Source organism: Dipodomys spectabilis, unplaced genomic scaffold (assembly GCF_019054845.1).
Source record: "Dipodomys spectabilis isolate Male_0828 unplaced genomic scaffold, ASM1905484v1 ptg000002l, whole genome shotgun sequence".
Lineage (NCBI taxonomy): Eukaryota > Metazoa > Chordata > Mammalia > Rodentia > Heteromyidae > Dipodomys > Dipodomys spectabilis.
In genome coordinates, this window is record NW_024870679.1 from 40,927,583 (window position 1) to 40,951,241 (window position 23,659).

The following is a 23,659-nucleotide window of genomic DNA, read 5'->3' on the forward strand; positions in this document are numbered from 1 at the left end:
TCTGGTCCTGGAGCTTGAACTCCAAGAAGTGGGAAGTGTCCTTGATCCTCTCTATGCTCAAGGCTTGTGTTCTATTACTTGAGACACAGCACCACTTCCAGCTTTTTCTGTTTATGTGGTTCTGAGGAATAGAACCCAAGGCTTCATGCATGCTAAGCAAGCACTCTACCAGTAAGCCACATTCCCAACCCCAGCATTCCTGTTTTATAGAGTGGAAAACAAAAGCCCAGTGTAACTTACTTCCCCCCAAAAATCTATCACTTCTCAGCATACCAGAAAACAATAAAACGTTATTAAGAAATATCATTGAGCTGGGAACTGTTGGCTCACATCTGTAATCCTAGCTACTCGGGAGGCTGAGATCTAAGTATCACAGTTTGAAGTCTAGAGAAGTCCCTCTCAGACTCTTTTCTCCAACAAACTAAAGCCAGAAGTGGCGCTGTGCCTCAAGTGGTAGAATGCTAGCCTTCCTAGGCTCAGAGACAGCATGTAGGCCCTGAATTCAAGCCCCAGGATGGAAATAAATAAGTAATTGAAAAGTGAAAAAGTGCAGCAGTGGAGCTCACATTGATGAAAGTGGACTATACAACTTGTGGGTAGAGAGAGGAGGGAGGGACTGGGAGAGAATGAGGGAACAGAGAACACTATATGAAAGGAAATGTACTCATTACCTGATTCATGTAATTGTAAGCCCTCTGTACGTAACCTCTATAATTACAATAAAGTAAATTAACTTAAAAAAAAGAAAAGCAAGGGCTGGGAAGGTGACTCAGTGGTAGAGCGCTTGCCTTGCATGCTCAAGGCCCTGGGTTCAATTCCTCAGCACCACATAAGAAAAAAGCCGGAAGTGGCGCTGTGGCTCAAGTGGTAGAGCGCTAGCCTTGAACTGAAGAGCTGAGGGACAGTGCCCAGGCCCAGAGTTCAGGCCCCACGACCGGACCCAAAAAAAAAGAAAAGCAAGGGGCTGGGAAGGTGGCTCAGTGGTAGAGCGCTTGCCTTGCATGCTCAAGGCCCTGGGTTCGATTCCTCAGCACCACATAAGCAAAAAGAAAAAAGTCAGAAGTGGTGCTGTGGCTCAAGTGGTAGAGGGCTAGCCTTGAGCTGAAGAGCTGAGGGACAGCACCCAGGCCCAGAGTACAGGCCCCACGACTGGACCCAAAAAAAAAAGAAAAGCAATGTCATTGAATTGGGTGCAGCATCTTACATCTGTAATCCTAGTTACCTGGGAGGCAGAGATCAAGAAAATTGAAGTTCAAGGGCAGCCCAGGTAAAAAGTCCATGAGATTTTTATTTCAAACAATATCCAATATTCAATATCCAATATTCAAACTGATATTCCAGTTACCTGGGAAATGTAAATAGGATTATGATCCAGGCTAGCCTGGACATAAATGTTAACCCTATTTGAAAAATAACATAAATGGGTATAGATGTAGCTCAAATGATAATCTTAGAATCTGGCCCTAACCTGGGTACAGCCCAGGGACCCTTTTGGGGTCTATATAATTCTAGACACCCAGAGAAAATGGGTAACCCCAAGTTAAAATAAGGGAGGGGAGAATACTTGTAAATACCTACTATGATATGCCCACTTTTTTTATTTATGCCAGTCATGAGGTTTGATTTTGGTTTTGGTTTTTTTTTGGGGGGTCCGGTCGTGGGGCCTGAACTCTGGGCCTGGGCGCTGTCCCTCAGCTCTTCAGCTCAAGGCTAGCGCTTTACCACTTGAGACACAGCGCCACTTCCGGCTTTTTTTACTTTTTGCTTATGTGGTGCTGAGGAATCGAACCCAGGGCCTCAGGCATGCAAGGCAAGTGCTCTACCACTGAGCCACCTTCCCAGCCCTCAGTCATGAGAATTGAAAGCAGGGTCTGGTTGCTGTCCCTGAGCTTCTTTGCTCAAAGCTAGCACTCTACCACTTGAGCCACATCTTTATTTCCAGTTTTTATGGTGACTAATCTGAGATAAGAGTCTCACGGACTTTCCTGCTTGGGCTGGCTTTGAACTATGATTCTCAGATCTCAGCTTCCTGAATAGCTAGGATTACAGGCATGAGCTACCAGTGCCTGGCTGGGCCCACTTTTTTTTTTGCCAGTCCTGGGGCTTGAACTTGGCCTGGGCACTGTCTCTGAGGCTCTTTTGCTCAAGGCTAGCACTCTACCACTTAAGCCACAGCGCCACTTTGGCTTTTTCTGTTTATGTAGTACTGAGGAATTGAACCCAGGGCTTCATGCATGGTAGGTGAGTACTCTACCACTAAGCCACATTCCTAGCCCTATACTTTTTATCATCATAGTCCTTCTTCTGTATCTTAAAAGGCATTGGTCTAGGATACCCTATATGTTTTGTTTTGGTTTTTTTTTGGGGGGGGGGTCCAGAGTTCAGGCCCTGGGAGCTTTCTCTCAGCTCTTCAGCTCAAGGCTAGCGCTCTACCAACTGAGCCACAGCACCACTTCTGACTTTTTTCTTTTTGCTTATGTGGTGCTGAGGAATCAAACCCAGGGCCTTGAGCATGCAAGGTAAGCGCTCTACCACTGAACCACCTTCCCAGCCCCACCCCATATATTTTGATGACAAAGTCCCAAGTCTGCTTAGGTCTGTCATATGAGATACCATGATATATGCAAATTACCTACACACATGTTCCTGTGTACTTGATATTGTGTATACATTTCTTTCTGTTTTTATTTTTAGATTGCTTTTAAGCTGGTGGCTCATGCTTGTAATCCTAGCTACTCAGGAGGCTGAGATCTGAGGATTGCAGTTCAAAGCCAGCCTGGGCAGGAAAATTTGTGAGACTCTTATCTCCAATTAACCATCAGATAAATGAAAGTGGCAATGTGGCTCCAAGTGGTAGAGCGCTAGCCTTGAGCCAAAAAGCTCAGGGACAGCACTCAGGTCCTGTTTTAAGTCCCAAGCCCAACAGCAACAACAACCACAAAGATTGCTTTTAATATCTAATGCAAGGTAAATTCTGTGTGAAAAGTTGCTGTACTCTAGAGAATAATGCTATAGAAAAAGTCTGTTGATGTTCAGAGATAGAAAAGAAATAGTAAAGGTCAGAAAATAAATTTCTGGATTTTTTTCTTTTTTGGCAGTACAGGAATTTGCACTCAGGGCCTTGTACTTGCTAGGCAGGCACTTTACCACTTAGCTGTGTTCCCAGCCCTTTTTGCTTTGGTTATTTTTATTTCTTCTGAGATCAACCTAGACCTCTGTCTTCCTGTTTTATACCCCTCTGTGGTTGGGATGATACTCATTTACCACTATGCCCAGCTTATTGGTTGAGATGAAATCTTGCTACCTTTTTGTCTGTTCTGGCTTCAAATTGTTTCCCCAAATCTCAGCTTCTCCATAGCCACCATGCCTGACCTAGATACTTTCATTTGGTGATTGGTTGAATCTGCCAATGTAGAATTCAGATACTGGGAGGACTGACCATATTCTTCCAAGCTATGGGTCCATTTAGCTTTCTCTTCTTATTGTACTAACCACACATTCAAAAAACCCCTTGCTATTAGCTGCAGCCTTCCCTGAAGGGGGAGGGATATGTACTGTATAGGGGTTCATTTCAGTGCTATTAAAGTTCAAAATTTGTTTCTGAACTGCTCTTCTCTACATACTAAACATCTGCTTCTCAAGTATACACTCAAAAGCACAACTTATTCCTCTTAATTTGGTGGTACTGTGTATTCTGTTAATTACTACTAGTGATTTTTTAGTGTTTGTCTTGATCTTTGATACTGCACAGAGTTGTGTCTGACCCCTGACTGTATTTCTTTTTCTTTTTTGTGCCAGTACTGAGATTTGAACTCAGAGCCTCAGGCTCTTGCTGCTGTTTTGCTTACAGTTGGCTTGCACTCTACCATTTGAGCCACACCTCCACTGCTGGCTTTTTGCTGGTTAATTAGAGATGAGTCTTCCCAATTTGACTGTTCAGGCTGGCTCCAAATTGTAGTCCTCAGATTTCAGCTGTCTGAGTAGCTAAGATTGTAGGTGTGAGCCACCAGTTCCCAGCCTCTAGTTCTATTACTTTTTTACTATTTGTGTAAACTTTGGGTGGTAACTTACTATATCTCTGAGCCACAGCTTCCTTGGCTGAAAAGGGACAAAATAACAATACCTAATGTACATTGTACTTACAAAAAAGAAAAAAAAAGAGGATATGTATAAAGAATTTAGTGTAGTGCCTGAAACAGACTGTGCCTACTGATTGTGGGCCATTATGATAATTTTTTGTTGTCAGTAGACCATGGAGGCTGGGATACATCTCTTGCTCCTTAGCACAGTCCAATGCTAAAACGTGTTGAGTAGCCATTGTCTGGGAAGCTGGATGGACCATCCAGAAGGACTATAGCCCAGAAGGAAAAGCATAGTCTCCTCTGGAGCTGAGGGTTGGGATCCTAGCCTGTGGTCAGGCCTGTCCTCAACACCATCTTCCCCAGCAGGTTCGGGATGTACATTCCATTTCTGCAGCTGAACTATGATTTTCGCAAGACAAACCTCTTCAATCACATGGCCTCTATGGGGCCACGGGAGGCTGTCAGTGGCTTGGCGAGGAGTCGAGACTACTTGCTGACGCTGCGTGAAACATGGAAGCAGCACACCCGACAGCTCTATGGCCCAGAAGCCATGCCCACCCATGCCTGCTGCCTGTCACCTAGCCTCATTCGCAATGAAGTGGAATTCCTCAAGATGGACTTCAATTGGCGCATGAAGGAAGTGCTGGTTAGCTCCATGCTAAGTGCCTATTACGTGGCCTTTGTGCCTGTCTGGTTTGTGAAGGTATGTAGCCCAAAAAGAGAGAGGGCCTGGCCTAGACCTTAGCCTGCTGCTTGCCCCACATAAGCCTTCCTGCTTCCTGCTGTTTTTATGGGATATCCTATCAGTTCTTTTCTAGACACCTGGAATGACTACTGACTCCATTTTAGTTTTCTGGGTTTTTTTTTTTGTTTTGTTTTTTGGGCTGATACTAAGGCTTGAACTCAGGACCTGGGCTTTTTTCTTTTGCTCAAGGCTAGCACTCTACCACTTAAGCTACAGATCCACTTCTAGGCTTTTGGATTTTCCTTCCCCTAGCTGGTTTTCAACTGTGATCTTCAGATCTCAGCATCCTGAGCAGCTAGGATTACAAGTGTGAGCATCTAGCACCCTGCTACTATCTTCATTTTAGAATGCAGAGAAGAAGGGCTGGGAAGGTGGCTCAGTGGTAGAGCGCTTGCCTTGCATGCATGAGGCCCTGGGTTCGATTCCTCAGCACCACATAAGCAGAAAAAAAAGCTGGAAGTGGTGCTATGGCTCACGTGGTGGAGCGCTAGCCTTGAGTTGAAGAGCTGAGGGACAGTGCCCAGGCCCAGAGTTCAGGCCCATGACCGGACCCCCCCCCCCCAAAAAAAAAAAAAAAGAAGATTCTCTGAAACAAAGTGAACTTCCCAAGGTCATCCAATCACAAGGAAAACTGGTTGTTATGCGGTTGTTGTTTTGTTTTGTTTATTTTTGGTGCTGGTACCAGGGTTTGAACTTGAGATGTATACTCTTACTCAGCTTTTTTGCTGCTGCTGGTGCTTTACCACTTGGACCACATCTCCAATCTGGTACTTCGCTGGTTAAAGCTAAGAATCTCATGGACTTTTCTGTCCAGTTTGACTTTGAACCAAGATCCTCAGATCTCAACTTCCTCAGTAGCATGAGTTACCAGTACCCAGCTACTGTTTTTATTCTTTTTTTTTTTTTTTTTTTGGTCATGGGGCTTGAACTCTGGGCCTGGGTGCTGTCCTTCAATGCTTCAGCTCAAGGCTAGTACTCTGCTACTTGAGCTTTAGCACCACTTCCAGTTTTCTGATGGTTTATTGGAGATAAGTGTCTCATGGCCTTTCCTGCCTGGGCTGGCTTTGAACCTTGATCTTCAGATCTCAGCCTCCTGAGTAGCTAGGATTACATGCGTGAGCCACCGGCACCCAGCTTAGTGTTTTTATTCTTAATACTTGATAACAAAGAACAGTAACTTTATTTTTTATCCCAGTGGCTGCTTTAGCACAGATATAGCATAGTATTTTACTTGGTCATTAAGTAGGGAAGCCAGCAGTTATCCAGATCTGAACGACTTAAAAAAAACCTGTATTCTATGGGGCTGGGAATGTGGCTTAGTGTTAGAGTGCTTGCCTCGCATGCATGAAGACCTGGGTTCAATTCCTCTACCATATAAACAGAAAAATCCAGAAGGGGTACTATGGCTCAAGTGGTAGAGTTCTGGCCTTTAGCAAAAGAAGCTCAAAGACAGTGCCCAGGCCCAGAGTTCAAGCCCCAGGACTGGCAAACAACAACAACAACAACAACAAACAACAACTGTATTCTAGCCAGGCAGTGGTGGCTCACAATTGTAATCTTGACTACTCAGGAGGCTAAGATTTGAGGATCACAGTTCAAAGCCAGCCAGATAGGAAAATCTGTATCTCCAATAAACTACTCAGAAAAACTAGAATTGGCCTTGTAGCTCAAGTGATAGCCCAGGGACAGCGCCCAGGCTTCAAGTTCAAGCCCCATGACGGACAAAAACAAAAAGCCTGCATTCTTTTTTTTTGCCAGTCCTGGGCTTGAACTAAGGGCCTGGGTGCCATCCCTGAGCTGCTTTTGCTCAAGGCTAGCAGCACTCAACCACTTGAGCCAAAGTGCCACTTCTGGCTTTTTCTGTTTATGTGGTACTGAGGAATCGAACCCATTCATGCTAGGCAAGTACTCAATCCACTAAGCCACAATCCAGGCTCATGTATTCTTTCTTGTTATAGATTCCCCAAGTGTATGTCAGATGCAGTAGACTCAAAACATTACTTCAAGCCAGATGCTGGTGGCTCACACCTGTAATCCTAGATACTCAAGAGGCTAAGTTCTGAGGATCGTGGTTCAAAGCCAACCCAAGCAGGAAAGAGGCAATCACTACCACTAAGCCACATTCCCAGCCATGTGTTTGATTCTTAGTTTCTGTCTTGAAGTCTTTCTAGAACTGTCCTAATTTCTGAGGCAGGTTAGAATTGGGGAAAGGAAAGGGAATGAGGCCATTATGGGCGTTATGAATCTGACCTACCTTCTACTGTTCCCAGAATACACATTACTATGACAAGCGTTGGTCCTGTGAGCTCTTTCTGCTGGTGTCCATCAGCACCTCAGTGATTCTCATGCAGCACCTGCTGCCTGCCAGCTACTGTGACCTGCTGCATAAGGCTGCTGCCCATCTTGGCTGCTGGCAGAAAGTGGATCCAGCCCTGTGCTCCAATGTGCTACAGCACCCGTGAGTTGCCACCCTCTTCTGACCAACCAATCCCTGCCCCGTCTTTTGTCAGTGTCTGGAATCACTTGCCCTTCTTGCTCATTAACTCATTCAGTTAGCCAGTGAATAGTTTATTGATTTTGTCTTGTATATTAGACCTTGTTTCCAGAGTGTGATGTGCTAGGGCCCAAGACAAACCTATTCTATATCCTTGGGAAGCTTGCAGTGTACTGGAACAGGAGGAAAGACAGTGACAAACCTCTGCATTCACTGAGTCATTTATTCACCTGGTGACTCATTTCCTTATACATGCATTCTATTTTTTTGGGGGGGGTCCGGTCGTGGGGCCTGAACTCTGGGCCTGGGCGCTGTCCCTCAGCTCTTCAGCTCAAGGCTAGCGCTCTACCACTTGACCACAGCGCCACTTCTAGCTTTTTTTTCTTTTTGCTTATGTGGTGCTGAGGAGTCAAACCCAGGGCTTCATGCATGCAAGGCAAGTGCTCTACCACTGAGCTACCTTCCCAGCCCCACATGCATTCATTTTTTCACTGCTTCATTCTTCTCTTTCCTGCCAATTCATCCACTTAGCCATTAGATCACCTGCTCTTTCAGGAGACCTTTGTTTCGATGTAGTCCATCCCAGGATTAGTACTGTGTATTAGATAGAGGAGCTGGCACTTTGACCTATAGCCTGAGGAGAACGTTAAAGGACTTTGAACTATGGAGGGTATACACCAGATGTATTTTAGAAACACTGATCTGTGCCTGGATATCATGCTCTAATTGGTTGATAATGAACCCTGCCCAGGGAAGGAAGGCCACAGAGAGGAAATCACCGATGAGAAATTCAGCTAGTGGGGGTAATAGCCATGTTCACAAATAGGATGAATGAAGCAAAAGAAGCCTAGCTGCCAGCTAATACTGTACCTAGAGTGGAAGTCACTGTGCTCAGGAACCCTGGGGTCCTGGGCTATCCTTCCTTCAGATTGGGCATTCCTTTTTGATGCCTAAAATTTCTGCAGCTCTTCATCAAAGTATTCTTTGCCCCCGGTTAGACTAATTTTTCTGCCTGTAATAATTTTTCTCCTTCATTAGACCGGAAGCTCTTTAAGAGCTTGCCAGAGAATAAGGCATCAGGAAGGTCAGTCCAGTTGAAGGGGCAGCTTATGCAGAGAATGACCAGTACAGTATGCTGGAGAAACTGAACAGGTCCCCAAGCCTGTGCATGAGCTATATGGTAGGCATCATGGGAGGCCATGCAGGACCTCAGAGGCCTTGCCAAATCCAGAGATACTAGAGATCCTTCAGTCCATTTTAAGCAGAGCATAGTCAAATTCAGCCTACTATCTTATGCAACCACCCTGGCAGCTGTGTCACAGACAGATTTGAGGTTAGAGATGAGACCAGATGAAGTAAATGCATCCAGAGAGGGTAAAGAATTTCCTTCCTCCCTCCTTTCTTCCTTTTCTTCCTTTCTTTGTCCTTTTCCCAGTCCTGGGGCTTGAACTCTGGGCCTGGGTACTGTTGCTGAACATTTGTGCTCAAGGCTAGTGCTCTACCACTTGAGCCACATCTATACTAATGGCTTTTTTATATTTAATTGGAAATAAATCTCATGGACCTTACTGCCCAGGCTGGCTTTCAACCATGATCCTCAGATCTCAACCTCCTAAGAAGCTAGGATTACAGCCATGAGCCACCAGCACCCAGCTAAAAGTGTTTTGTTTTCCTTCTTTTTTTTTCTTTCTTTCTTTTTTTTTTTTTGCCAGTCCTAGGGCTTGAACTCAGGGCCTGGGCACTGCCCCTGAGCTTTTGCTCAAGGCTAGCATTCTACTGCTTGAGCCACAGTGCCACTGCCAGCTTTTTATGTTTATGTGGTACTGAGGAATCAAACCCAGGGTTTTATGCATGCTAGGCAAGTATTCCACCACTAAGCCACATTCTCAGTCCCTAAGTGTTTTCTTTTCTTTTTTTTTTGTCAGTCGTGGGGCTTGAACTCTGGGCTTGAGCGCTGTCCCTCAGCTCTTCAGCTCAAGGCTAGCACTCTACCACTTGAGTTACAGCACCACTTCTGGTTTTCTGGTGGTTTATTGGAGATAAGAGTTTCATGGACTTTCCTGCCCGGGCTGGCTTTGAACCTTGATTCTCAGATCTCAGCCTCCTGAGTAGCTAGGATTAAAGGCGTGAGCCACCAGCGCCTGGCCCTAAGTGTTTTCTTGATAGTCTTTCAGCCTTAGACTTTTTGATTCCTAGTACTGTGAATTTCTCTGTTCTTATCCCATCATGCAAGGGAGGTAGCAAAGGAAAATTACTGTATATTAAGCAATATAAATGAAAGTAGACCACTGGTGATCACCCTATGCCCAATCTTCTGGTATGCCTTTTCATGTGTGATCTCGATATAAAGGCTCCTCTTCAACTGTGCCTCCAGGTGGACTGAAGAGTGTATGTGGCCTCAGGGTGTGCTGGTGAAGCATAGCAAGAATGTCTACAAAGCAGTGGGCCACTACAATGTGGCCATCCCTTCTGATGTCTCCCACTTCCGGTTCCATGTGAGTCTCCATCCCTGACAAAGAGGGTGGGAAGGGCAGGTGGGGTCAGCAGAAGATGATGTCACCTCAAGATAAGCTATTTGCCTTATTTCTCAAACTGTAAGGAAGACAGTGCCCACATCCAGCACAGGACAGCTTCACTAAGGCTCACTTAGTAATGGATCTTTCAGAATACTGGATGGAAGCTCATGGTGGTGAAAATAATAATCATCTTTCCTTGCTGTGTGCCAGGCATTGTGCTAAGCACTTCCAATATACTTTTCTCCCCTAGAACTTGTGCATGAGGGAAATAGAACTGTCTCTGTTTTTTGCAACTGGCTTACAAAGTTTAACTTATTCAAAGGTGTCTTGTTAGGAAAGCTGGGGACTAATGGTAACAACATAAGACTCAGCACTATGGTAAAGGGCTGTGCAAAACCAACTGGCCTACTTACTTACTAGTCTGCCTCCATTTTATTTATATCAAAACACCCCTCACATCTTCCCGTTCCCCCCCCCCCCCCCCGGCCCCGTTCATGGTACTGCTCCACTTGACAGGGTGGGAAGTCCCTTTACTTCCCACTCACCTCAGTGATGCTCCTAAGGGACCACGTGGTACCTGGAGCTCAAAGGATCACACTTTGAGAAATCACTGATCTGGGCTCATACCTTCATTTTGCAGTTGAGAAATCTGAGGCCTAGAAAGGGAGGAGACTACTCAGAGTTTTGTGTTTTTGTTTTTGGGGGTCCGGTCGTGGGGCCTGAACTCTGGGCCTGGGCGCTGTCCCTCAGCTCAAGGCTAGCGCTCTACCACTTGAGTCACAGCGCCACTTCCGGCTTTTTTCTTTTTTGCTTATGTGGTGCTGAGGAATCGAACCCAGGGCCTCAAGCATGCAAGGCAAGCGCTCTACCACTGAGCCACCTTCCCAGCCCCTACTCAGAGTCTTGTACCATGTTAGTGCAGAGCTGAGTCTAACATCCTGGTCTCTTGAAGTATCACATATTCTGCCACCCCTCCTTCCATCCTCTTAAGCAGTTCTTAAGGTTTAGGAAACTTGGCCTCTATAAAACTGAGATCCCTAGAAATTTAGCACTCTTAACTTAGCAGAACATTTTTCTTTAGTTCTATACTATACCTTGTTCTAAAACCTCACAAAAGAGTACCTTGAAAATGTCCAGTCTAGTTGGGAATACTATATGGGAAGTAGTAGGTTCTCAAGCTGTAGAGTCTGTAATGACTTCACATGCTTTTGATCTCCAGCACTTCAAAATAAATAAATCTCTGTGCCAATGCCATAAGATTGTAATTTGTGCAGTGGATATAACAATACAATAATATAATAAATATAATAGTAGTTGTCTTATACATTAAGGCCCCAGGTTCAGGCTGGGAAGATGGCTCAGTGGTAGAGTGCTTGCCTTGCATGCCTGAGGCCCTGGGTTCTATTCCTCAGCACCACATAAGCAAAAAGAAAAAAGCTGGAAGTGGCTCTGTGGCTCAAGTGGTAGAGCACTAGCCTTGAGCTGAAGAGCTGAGGGATAGTGCCTAGGCCCAGAGTTCAGGTGCCACGACTGGACCCCAAAAAAAAAAAAGGCCCCAGGTTCAATTCCTAGCCTTACAAGAAACAAAAAGATTTGAATATGTTCAGGCCCAATGATACCTAAAAGGATTACATATAGAGAAGATGATTTTAGTACAGAAAAAGAGTTTGAAAGCACAAGTAGATCTCTCAGGAACGTCTTTCTGGAGGAGATAGAAGTTGAACAGTATCTTAATGCCTTGTGTAGAAGCAGCACCTTTGCCCAGAGGAAAGATAAAGGAGGTGGCAAAGTCCCCTCCAGACTCTGCAAAGTCTTTCTTCCTTCCCAAGTTTGCATGGGGCCCCAAATCCTTGTCCCCTTCACTGGCCTCTGGCCTACCCAACCCCCAATGGAAGAGGCAGTTTTCTGGAGCATATCTTCTGGTCCATGCCTACCCTTTCCTGGGTAGTTCTTTTTCAGCAAACCCCTGCGGATCCTCAACATCCTCCTGCTGCTGGAGGGCGCGGTCATTGTCTACCAGCTATACTCCTTAATGTCCTCTGAAAAGTGGCACCAGACCATCTCCCTGGCCTTGATCCTTTTCAGCAACTACTATGCCTTCTTCAAGCTGCTGCGGGACCGCCTGGTATTGGGCAAAGCCTACTCGTACTCTGCCAACCCCCAGAGAGATCTGGACCACCGGTTCTCCTGAGCCCCAGGGAATCCCAGGGACAGTTCCAGGCTTCAGCCAGGGGATTGCTGGCAAAGGGGCTGTTGGGGCAGGTTGGGTGAGGGTTAGAAAAAAAAACAAAAACAGACAAAAAACAAAAAAAAAAACAAAAAAAAACCAGAGCTTTGTATTTTTGTTACATATTGTTTTTTTTTTCTTTGATAATTGATGTGATAAGAGAAGAAAAGTCCTATTTTTATACTCCCAACAAGCCTGTGTCCTGTGGTTCTTTCCCTGTTCTGGCTTGTGAGCCAGAGAGTAAGAGGTATGGGATTCTGGGCTGGGAAGCTCTGCATTTAGCTGTTGGGGCTTCTGTGGGCTCTGTCTTCTCCAATTAACAGGAGATCAAACATCAGAGGCCATGGTAGCTGTGATCACTACTGCTAAGTAATGCTCACTGCGTACCACCTGTTGTTCTGGGTAGATTTCAGGATTTGTTTATCTGACTTCTGTGATGACCCTAGAAGGTGTATTTCATCACTCCTACAGATGACAAACTGAAGCTTAAAGAACTATAGTATATTACATCTAGAAAGTATGTTACCATTCCAAAACTGAGTATCTCTGAAAGATGATACTACTGACCTATTAGAATGTGATGTCTTGATTCAGCATGCAGACATTGCAATCTTGCTTTGTGTCAGATACCTTTGTAGATAGTGTGGATGCCTAAACACAGGAGCAATTCTATACCAGATGTACAGAACAGTTAGTTACAAGGTAGAGTAGTAATGGGAGAGAATGTTAATACTCTCTGGGCTTCTTGGAGGAGAAGATCGTCCCAAAGTGTATTAATCAGGCAATAGGGGGGTAAGAAGAGAAAGATTCCAGTGAGAGAAAAGGGCACATGTGTTACCACATGGTATATTTGGAGAGGAGAAGCAGGAAGGATAAAAAAGAGGGAGGATGACAAAGCAAATGCTGGAAGGTGTGGTGACAATGATTTTAGGGAGGGAATGTAAATGGGAAACAAAGCTACTTGGAGGGTCATCTAGGCTCCTGTAGGCCGAGGATGGAGAGCTCACAGACAGCAGAAAAGAAAGGAGTCAGCCATTCACTTTACATTTTTTGATCCCCTAATGATTGCAGGCCACAGAGATAAGCTCAATGATGGATGAATCACTTCCATGTGGTTTAGGTCAGTACCTCTAGGCAAGCACTGTGCTAAACACTGGGATAATTGCAAAGATAAGAAAGATTCTATCCCTTCCTTAGAGGACATGGAGAAATAGACATTCCTTATTAGACAATTAGAGTAAGACATGAATTATTCATTTAAAAGACAATCCAGTGGGGTGCCAGTGACTAATGCCTATAATCCTAGCTACTCAGGAGGCTGAGAGCTGAGGACTGCAGTTCAAAGAGCCTGCCCAAACAGGAAAGTCCTTAAGTCTCCTTTCCTATTAACCACCAAAAAACCAGAAGTGGAACTGTCGCTCAAGTGGTAGGGCACTAGCCTTAAGGGGAAAAAAAAAAGAACCTCAGGGATAGCACCTGAGTTCAAGCCCCAGGATTGACACCAAAGGGGTGGGGAGGAGTATATAGTTCACCACATGCCCAGGGAGATAGGAAAAATACTTCATTCCAATCAAAATTAGCATGTAAAGACACAAGACAGGAGCATTATTGGAAAAAGTGGTTCCCCAAATATGGTCCTAGCTTGGATTGCCCAGTGGAAAGAGGCCCAAGAAGCTACTAAGAACCATTTTTTGAAAATGATTAAAATGTTGGGGCATTAACTAAGAGCAGGCTATGGGAAGTTGCTCAGTAAAAGAGTGATACTAAAAGGTTTTTACTTCTCTGTGTGAACACCATTCCTGGGGCTTGAACTCAGAGCTTGGCTGCTGTCCCTGAGCTTTTTTCACTCCAGGTTAGTGATGTACCACTTGAACCATAGCTCCACTTCTAGCTTTTGGTGGTTAGAAGAGTCTCAGCCAGGCACGAGTGGCTCACACCTGTAATCCTAGCTATTCAGGAGGCTGAGATATGAGGATCAAGGTTCAAAGCCAGCCCAGGCAGGAAAGTCCATAAAACTCTTATCTCCAATAAACCACCAGAAAACCAGAAGTGACTCTGTAGCTCAAGTGGTAGAGTGTTTGCCTTGAGCTGAATTGCCGAGGTACAGCACCCAGACCCAGAGTTCAAGCCCCACAACCGACAAAAAAAGAAGAGTCTCAGACTTTCCTGCCCAGGCTGGCTTAGAGATCCTCAAATCTCAGCATCCTGAATAGAAGGGTTATAGATTTAAGGTTTCTACTTTCAAGGACATAGGAGGAGTAGTGAGTGGTGATGTTGCATACCTATAGTCCCAGCATTTGAAAGACTAAGGCAAAACAATCTTTTTGGTTTTTTTGGTTGGTCATGGGGCTTGAACTCTGATCCTGGACACTATCCCTGAGCTCTTAAGCTCAAGGCAAGTGATTTACCACTGAGTCACAGTGTCACTTCCAGTTTTCTGGTGGTTAATTGGAGATAAAGAGTCTCACAGACTTTCCTGCCTGGGCTGGCTTTGAACTTCGATCCTCAGATCTCAGCCTCCTGAGTAGCTAGCTCCACCTGCACCAGGCGTTGCAAAAGAAATTCAGAATAAATACATAGACCCTGTTTGGGGCTTGGAAAATGGAAAAAAAAAATCATTGCAGTCTCCCCTAGGGTTTTGGAGGTAGATCCAAGCAGAAAACCTAGGTTAAGCCTCGTACTGATGGCTCACGCCTGCAACCCTAGCTACTCAAGAGGCTGAGATCCGAGGATCACGGTTCTAAGAGTAGGAAAGTCTGTGAGACTTGGAACCTCCAATAAACTACTCAGAAAAAGCCAGAAGTGGTGCTGTGGCTCAGCCTTGAGAGTAGAGAGACTCAGGGAGAGCCCCCAAGCCCTAAGTTCAAGCCCCAGGACAAAAACAAAAAAAACAACAAAACACAACAAGGGGCTGGAAAGGTGGTTCAGTGGCAAGGTGGCAAGCATTCTTGCTTGCTTTGAATGCATGAGGCGCTGGATTCGATTCCTCAGCATCACATAAGCAGAAAAAGCCAGAAGTGATTTTGTGGCTCAAGTGGTGGAGTGCTTGCCTTGAGCTGAAGAGCTGAGGGGCAGTGCCCAGACCCAGAGTTCAGGTCCCACCACAAAAAAAGAAAAGAAAAAAAAAAATCTAGAAGCTGGTGGCTCATGCCTGTAATCCTAGCTACTCAGGGGGCTGAAATCTGAAGATTGTGGTTCAAAGCCAGCCTGGACAGGAAAGCCTGTGAGACTCTTACCTCCAATAAACCATCAGAGGGGCTGGGAAGGTGGCTCAGTGGTAGAGTGCTTGCCTTGCATTCATTAGGCCTGGGTTTGATTCCTCAGCACCACATAAGCAGAAAAAGCTGGAAGTGGCGCTGCGGCTCAGGTGCTGGAGCGCTAGCCTTGAGCTGAAGAGCTGACAGACAGTGCCCAGGCCCTGAGTTCAGGCCTCACAACCGACAAATAAACACCAGAAAACTAGAAGTGGCTCTGTGACTCAAGTGGTAGAGCACTCTACCTGAACTGAAGAGCTCAGTGACAGCACCCAGGCCAAATTTAAGCCCCAAGATCAACCAATAAACAACAACAAACCTCGGTTGTCTTCTTCCCTTATCTCTAGCTTTGAGCAAGTTACTTCCCCTTTCAGGTTATTATTTACATTCACACAGTGTGTGATAGGCTTTAGTTATGAAAGGAGTACATTTCTGAGGAACGAGGGCTCTCCGGAGGAAGTAGCTGAGACAGCTGAGAAGTCCATGTGCTAAGGTGTCCATTCCATTTTCCCCTTCAACCATGTTTTGTTTGCTTTTCCTTTTTATGCTGAGTACTGGGGCTTGAGCTCGGGCCTGGGCCCTGTCCAGAAGCCACAGCTCCACATCTGGTTTTCTGTTGATTAATTGGAGATAAGAGTCTCACTGGGATTTTTTTGCCGAGGCTGGCTTCGAACCGTGATCCTCAGATCTCAGCCTCCTAAGTAGCTACGGTTACAGGCGTGAGCCTCCAAGCGCCCAGAAGCCTTGTGCTTTTACTTGGCTTTTTCCGCTCACGGAGGCCTCAGAGGTCTACTTCCAGGGAGTAGTTATAGGTGAGAACCACCTCCGCCCAACCTTGCTCTTCCCCTATACAGGCTGTCTCTTTAAGCGCGCGCCTCGGGCGTGCTCTGGGCGGAGTATCTGGGAGGGGGGTGAGAACGCGTTTCGTACCAGGTGGGCTGTTTGTCCCTTTGAGGCTCCCGTTCTTCGGATCCGCCATATTGTCTGCTGGAGCTACCGCTGAAGCTGTCGCCGCCGCCGCCGCCGAGTCCCAGCGAGCGGAGCCGCGATGGGTAAGTGAGGAAGCAGGGCGATTGAAGGTAATCGCACCGGGGCGCGGTGGCGGGGGCCTCGGTGAGGAGCCGCCGCTGGCCTGTGCGAGATGTCTGAGTCCCCTCCAGGTAGGTCTGAGGACCCAAGCCTGGCCTGAGTACCTCACGCCAGTTTGGGGCCGGACCAGGGCCGCGCGGGGCGCCGGCGTCCGAGCCGGCTCCGGAGGGCCCCTGCGCCCGCTCGCAGCCCCCGCGTGTTGCCTTCGCGTGCCCCGGGAAAGGAAGGGCGCCTGGGCTCCAGCCTGCGTGGGCTCGGGGCTGGGGCCGGGCTCCGGGCCGCGGGGGAGGCCCGGGCGCCGCCGAGCGCGCCCTCGCCGCCCGGGCGCCGGCAGCCGCGCTTCTTGACTAGATGGGAAGACGACTCCGCGAACCCGGGGGAGCCACACCCGGGTCGTGGGGTAGAGTCTGCTAGCGAGGGGACCCCGGGGCGGCCAACTCCGGACCGGCGATCACAGACAGCCAGGCCTGGGCCTCCGAAGGCCGGCACTCCGGGGCCCGAGCGCGGTGAGTGGTTTGCTGGGGCTCAGTGACAGCTCTGGGAGAGTTAGGAATCCCAAGGCCAAAACCGCCGGGCCTCAGTACAGGTGGGAGACTCCAGGTTTCTAGGCTAGCCCTGGTTAGGAGAAAGGAGACCTGTTGATCTTTTTGTGGAGACTTTGGCTGGCTGACAGCCTCTCTGCTTCCAGAGAATGTGATGGGTGAAGCCTTCGAATTTAGAAGCCAAACCAGCCATGGCAATTTCTCTGCAGAAGTAAGAAGGGCTAAGTTTACCATGCAGGCATTGTTTTGACTGCTTTACAGGTCCTGTTTTACTTGATTTGTACAACCTAGTACATAGATACTATTGTCATTCCTATTCTACAGATTGGAAAACTGAGGTTTAGCGAGAAAATAACTTAGAGAAGATCACAGAGATCATGGCCCTGGCCCTCTAGTGGTTGCTCTGGAAGAAGAGAAATGAAAGCTTTTTAACCCTTAAAAGTTGTAAAGTGGTTTTGTTGTGGGCACACTGTAATATTTAGTCTGAACAAAACTGAAAAAGTCCAGGGAGAATTGTGTGGGGGAAACTAAAGGAAAGTTTGGAATTTTGTATGATCTTCCATCCTCAAGACACAAAAATTGTTCACTTCAGCTGCAACACAGTACTTTAGGAGGTCTAGTTTTTTGTTTTTTTTTTTTGGGTCCGGTCATGGGGCCTGAACTCTGGGCCTGGGCGCTGTCCCTCAGCTCTTCAGCTCAAGGCTAGCGCTCTACCACTTGAGCTACAGCGCTACTTCCGGCTTTTTTCTTATGTGGTGCTGAGGAATCGAACCCAGGGCCTTGAGCATGCAAGGCAAGCGCTCTACCACTGAGCCACCTTCCCAGCCCAGGAGGTCTGGCTTTATAATTAGGCCTGTCATTTAGAAAAGTGCCTTGCCACATTTTTGGGGGGGTGAAGGGGTGTTTGAACTCAACTTCTTTTGTTCATAGACTGGTTGGTGCTTTACCACTTCAGCTACACTTTCAGTTCATCTGTTGTGCTCATTAATTGGATATAAGAGTCTCAAGGGCTTTTCTGACCAGGCTGGCTTTGAACCTTGATCTTCAGGTTTCAGCCTCTTGAGTAGATAGGATTACAGGCATGAGGCACCAGTGCCTAGCTTTAGAGACATCTCGTAATTGACAGATGAAATAATGCAAGAAAAGCATCTAATACAGTCTACAATAAATGTTGTTTCCCAACTTCTGTCTTTTCCCTAGAAAGGGGAAGAGGTATTTGGAGACTAAATTGAATAACACAGTGTTTGAAATTCAGTAAGGACCTTGTAACTGTCAAACCCTTGTAACTATCAATCCCCCCCCCCCCTTTTTTTTTGAGTTTTTTGTTTAAGTCCTGGGGTTTGAGCTCAGGGCTTTGTACTTGCTAGACAAGTGCTCTACTCTATCTAGACACAGATTGTTTTTTATTTCCAGTGTTCTGTTTTTCAGAATCCTCTGGTAATAATCCTGTATTAATAGCTGAAGCATTTTGTAATTTGTTTTGTGGGGGTTTTTGTTCGTTTGTTTTTTTGGTCAGTCATGGGGTTTGAACTCAGGGCCTGGGTTCTTTTCCTCAACTTTTTTGCTCAAAGCTAGCACTCTACCACTTTCAGCCACAGCGCCACTTCTAGTTTTCTGGTAGTTAATTGGAGATAAGGGTCTCACTGACTTTCCTGCCCAGGCTGGCTTCCAACCACAATCCTCAGATCTCAGCCTCCTGAGTAGCTAGGATGACAGGCTTGAGTCATCAGCACCTGGTTATTAGTATTGTTTTCTTTTTTTGTCCGTCGTGGGTCTTGAACTCTGGGCCTGGGCACTGTCCCTTAGCTCTTCAGCTCAAGGCTAGCGCCCTACCACTTGAGCCACAGCGCCACTCCTGGCTTTTTTCTGCTTGTATGGTGCTGAGGAATCGAACCCAGGGCTTCATGCATTTGACGCAAGCACTCTACTACTGAGCTACCTTCCCAGCCCCTAGTTTTGTTTTCTATGTTTTGTTGTTTTGTTTTTTGGTCATGGGGCTTAAGATCAGGCTTGGGCTCTCTCTGTCCCTAAGCTTTTGTGTTCAAGACTAGCACTCTACCACTTTGAGCCACATCTCCATTTCTAAGCTGAACCTTTATAATGAAAAAAAATTTAGCTCAATAGTACAGCACTTGTCCACCATGTACCACATAAAAAACAAAATATGTGCAGAAAAATTGAGCATTTATGTAATAGACTTTGTATTGGTCTTCAATTTCAGGACCACTGGTGTTCCAAAGAGAAGGAACTGTTTATTAAGCTTAAATTTTATTAAGCTGTTTATTTTATTAACCGTTTATTAAACTGAAATTATTTTTTGCAGATTGGGAGACAATTTCAGATCATAATCTTAAAAAAAATTTTAATTGTTATTATAAAGGTAATGTACAGAATAGTTACAGTTACATGAATTAGATAAAGAATACATTCCTTTTTGGACAATGTAACCCCTTCCCTTGCTCTCTCCCAGTTTTTCCTTCCCATCCTACCCATAAGTTGTATAGTTAATTTTCAACACAGTGTCCAATGAGTACCATTGCTGCATTTGTTTACCCTTTATCCCTCCATTTCTTTGCCTCCCTTTATACTTCCAAAGACATATAAATGAACATATAGAACAAAAAGGAAATAAAACAACAATAGTAACAAAGAAAAAAACTTTTTCTTTTCATTTCTTGGAGTTCATTTCAGTAAATGTTATTTTATGTGATCAGAGGCACATAAGCATAATGCCTTAGATCCTATTCTTGACCCTAACCAGTAATAAAATTGTTATCGAGTTTTGTACATACAAACCTCTCTAAGATTTAAGGTGTTAATTAAATTACTACTTTACTGGTAGAATTCAAAATGAAAGTTTGTCACTGAAACAACAAAACTTAACCAAGGTCTGAGAGAATTTTTATTTTGTATGTATGTGTGGGGGCATCATGGGGCCTGAATTCTGGGCCTGGGCACTGTCCCTTAGCTCTTCAGCTCAAGGCTAGCACTCTACCACTTGAGCCACAGCACCACCTTTTTCTGCTTATGTAGTGCTGAGGAATCACACCTAGGGTCTCATGCATGCAAGGCAAGCACTCTACCACTGAGCCACTTTCCCAGCCCGTCAGCTTTTTTTTCAACATAAATCAAGGTAATTTGTAAGTTTGAATAATCTTACTTAACAGGGATAAATTGAGAAGAGAAAGTAGCTAGTCCAAAGGTTGGTAATCTAGGCCCATTGTAATTATGGCTTGCCCTCACCTCCTGAGTCCTGAACCTGCTGTATTTAACTGCCTCTCATGTGTTCTTATGTCTTGTACTATTTCTGCTCTGCTAAACTTCCTTATCCTAACAAATCTTTGTAGTGATTTCACTGCCTAATTTAAAGTGTTTGTATGGATGATACTTGTAGCTCTGGTTTTGGCTTATTCTGACCCTCCCTAGCAAAGGAGTTTTGACAGTTTCTGTTACTGGGTTGTTTTATCACCATTACTACTACTTTGCTAACTGGGAATCTGGCAGCCCCTGCCCAGCCCCAGGGAGTAGTCCCGATTGGTATAAATTCTAACCAGTCATTGTAATTCTGATTCCCTAGACCAGTGATTGATTTAGGCCATGACATATGATGCTGTTCTGGCTAATTAAATGGGAAGACTGGGAAACTTCGGAAGAAACACTCCTTATTTAAGTGATTTGCTAGCTTAAAAGGAATTATTGCTATCTACTTGAACCTAGGTCTCACTAAAATGTGAGGGCTCATAAAAGGCAGAGCCAGGTGCCAGTGGTTCACACTGGTGGCTCAAGCTTATAATCCTAGTTACTCTGGAGGCTGAGATCTGAGAATCGAGGTTTAATGCCAGTCAAGCAGGAAAACCTGTGAGACTTTTATCTCTAATTAAGTACTAAAAAAAGCCAGAAATGGAGATGCAGCTCAAGTGGTAGAGTGCTAGCCCTGAGCAAACCCAGGCTCTGAGTTCAAGCCCCAGGACTGGCAAAAAAAAAAAAAAAAAAAGAGAAACATATTTAATAATAGCCAATGCTTATATGGAACTTGGTAAGTACTAGGTACTTTCTGAGTACTTCATATATTAACCCTTTCATTCTCATGTTTTCATGTTTTAGGTAAGGAAACTGAAGCATAGAAAGGCTCATTCAGATATGACTATAGTCCCCTGCCACATAACCTTAGCCCCATATTATTAAAATGAAGTGGAAAGATTTCAGTTGCCTAATGAACTGAAGAGGCACCTTTTGCAGACTTTAACAAGCTCCTAAAAGCTTACAAATCTTAGTTTGGGCCAGGTGCCGGTGGCTCACGCCTATAAACCTACCTACTTAGGAGGTTGAAATCTGAGGATTGCAGTTCAAAGCCAGCCTGGGCAGGAAAGTCCATGAGACTCTTATCTCCAATAAACCACTAGAAAACCGAAAGTGGCGCTGTGGCTCAAGCAGTAGAGCATTCACCTTGAGCTGAAGAGTGCAGGGACAGTGTCCAAGCCCAGAGTTCAAGCCCTAGGACCAACACCCCCCCCAAAAAAAAAAAATCTTAGTTTGGCAGAGGGACATGTACCCTTTGTCTCAGCTACTGCTAAAGCTGTGATGAGAAGATTGCTTGAGCTCAGGTAGTGAAGGTCAGCTTGGGTGGTATAGTAAGACCCTGTCTCAGAAAAATGATGGAGCTAGACATGGTGCTACATGCCTGTAATCCCAGTGCTCATTAAGCCAAAACAAGAATATCTTAAATTTGAGGCCAGCCAGAGCGACATAGCAGGACTTAGGATGTTACTTGCAGTAAAATGGATGGGAGGGGCTGGGAAGGTGGCTCAGTGGTAGAGAGCTTGCCTTGCATGCATGAGGCCCCTGGATTCAATTCCTCAGCACCACATAAGCAGAAAAAGCCAGAAGTGGTGCTGTGGCTCAAGTGGTAGAGCGCTTGCTTTGAGCTGAAGAGCTGAAGGACAGTGCCCAGACCCAGAGTTCAGGCCCCAGGACTGGCAAAAAAAAAAGAAAAGGAAAGGATGGGACTGGAGATTATCATGTTAGACAAAATAAGTAAATTAAGTCAGACTCAGAAAAACAGTGTGTTTTTTCTTTTATTCAGGATTTAGATACAAAAAAACAAAAACAAAAACATGAAAGTAGAAGGAAGACTATTTGGGAAAAGGCAAGGGACCAACCAGTGCAGAATAGGGAGAGACAAGGGTAATGAGAGAGTATCATCAAAGTACATTAAATACTTGTGTGAAAATGTCATAGCCAGGCGCTGGTGGCTCACGCCTGTAATCGTAGTTACTCAGAAGGCTGAGATCTGAGGATCAGGGTTCAAAGCCAGCCAGCCAGGAAAGTCTGTGAGACTCTTAAAGCCAGAAGTGGTGCTGTGGTTCAAGCGGTAGAGTGCTTGCCTTGAGCTGAAGAGCACAGGGACAGCACCCAAGCCCAGAGTCCAAGCCCCATGACTGACAAAAAAAGAAAGAAAGAAAATGTCATAATGCCTTCCCTCCCTATCTCTCCCCCCCTTCCCCCCCCCCCCCACGCCAGCCATTCCTGGGGCCTGAATTTAGAGCCTGTACACTGTCCCTGTGCTTTTTTTTTGCTCAAGGCTAGCACTCTATCACTTGAGCCACAGTGCCACTTCTGGCCTTTTCTGTTTATGTGGTACTAAGGAATCAAATCCAGAGTTTTGTGTATGCTAGGCAAGCACTTTACCACTTGGCCACATTTCCAGCCCAATAAATCCTATTTAAAAGATGGGTTTTTCTTTTTCTTTTTCTTTTTTTTTTGGGTCCGGTCGTGGGGCCTGAACTCTGGGCTTGGGTGCTGTCCCTCAGCTCTTCAGCTCAAGACTAGCGCTCTACCACTTGAGCCACAGCGCCACTTCCGGCTTTTTTCTTATGTGGTGCTGAGGAATCGAACCCAGGGCCTCAGGCATGCAAGGCAAGCACTCTACCACTGAGCCATCTTCCCAGCCCCCCTGCATGTTATTTTTTTTTAAAAAAGAGAAACAAGGGCTGGAAATACAAATTTGAAGATATAGCTCAGTGATATAGCTATGTTCAGGAACCTTGATTAAACCAACATACACAGATATAAAGTGAAATCACAGATTGCAACATCAAAAAAGTTTTATTGGAGAGAGATACTTATGCATTTTTCCTTTTTAATTAATTTTGCCAGTCCTGGGGCTTACACTCAGAGCCTGGGCACTATCCCTGAGCTTCTTTTGCTCAAGGCTAGCACTCTACCACTTGAGCCATAGCGCCAGTTCCGGCTTTTTCTGTTTATGTGATACTGAGGGATTGAACCCAGGGCTTCATGCATACTAGGTAAGCACTCTAACACTAAGCCACATTCCCAGCCCTAATTTTTATTTTTTGTTATTATAAATGTGATATACAACGGGTTACAGTTACATAAGTCAGGTAAAGAAGTATATTTCTTTTTGCTTTATTGTATATTATCTGCTCATAAGAAAATCAGCCTGGTGCTGGTGGCTTACCCCTGTATTCCTAGCTACTCCGGAGGTTGAGATCTGAGGATCAAGGTTTGAAGCCAGATGGGCAAAAAAGTCTGTGAGACTCTTATCTTCCATTAACCACCAGAAAACCTCAAGTGGCACTGTATCTACTCTTGAACACAAAAGCTCAGGGACAGTGCCTAGGCCTTGAGTTGAAGTCCCATGACCGATGGGGGGGGGGGGTGGAGGATAATCTTTAAAAAATACTCTGGAC

The 23,659-nt window shown here is 45.5% G+C and overlaps 2 protein-coding genes and 1 long non-coding RNA gene across 9 annotated transcripts in view; all 3 read left to right on the forward strand.

Moving 5' to 3' along the window:
• The window catches only part of Tmem39b (transmembrane protein 39B), a 29,535-nt gene extending 17,278 nt beyond the window's left edge, over positions 1-12,257 (forward strand). For all 6 annotated transcript variants that reach the window (XM_042684142.1, XM_042684166.1, XM_042684183.1 and 3 more), the window contains 4 exons: positions 4,449-4,785; positions 7,098-7,285; positions 9,696-9,816; positions 11,786-12,257. In XM_042684142.1, coding sequence (XP_042540076.1) covers positions 4,449-4,785; positions 7,098-7,285; positions 9,696-9,816; positions 11,786-12,028 — 889 coding nt within the window. In that variant the 3' untranslated portion in view covers positions 12,029-12,257. The remainder of the gene's footprint in view (positions 1-4,448; positions 4,786-7,097; positions 7,286-9,695; positions 9,817-11,785) is intronic.
• Positions 10,728-11,490, forward strand: LOC122111382. The gene is made up of 2 exons (XR_006148008.1): positions 10,728-11,175; positions 11,397-11,490. It is a non-coding gene; the product is annotated as an uncharacterized LOC122111382 (long non-coding RNA).
• A 4,022-nt stretch (positions 12,258-16,279) lies between the features above and the next one.
• The window catches only part of Kpna6 (karyopherin subunit alpha 6), a 45,102-nt gene continuing 37,722 nt past the window's right edge, over positions 16,280-23,659 (forward strand). Inside the window, exon 1 of one of the 2 annotated variants that reach the window (XM_042680560.1) lies at positions 16,280-16,370. In XM_042680560.1, the coding sequence (XP_042536494.1) occupies positions 16,367-16,370 (4 nt within the window). In that variant the 5' untranslated portion in view covers positions 16,280-16,366. Of the gene's footprint in view, positions 16,371-16,428; positions 16,479-23,659 lie in introns of those variants that run through there. The other variant, XM_042680550.1, reaches the window with a different exon arrangement.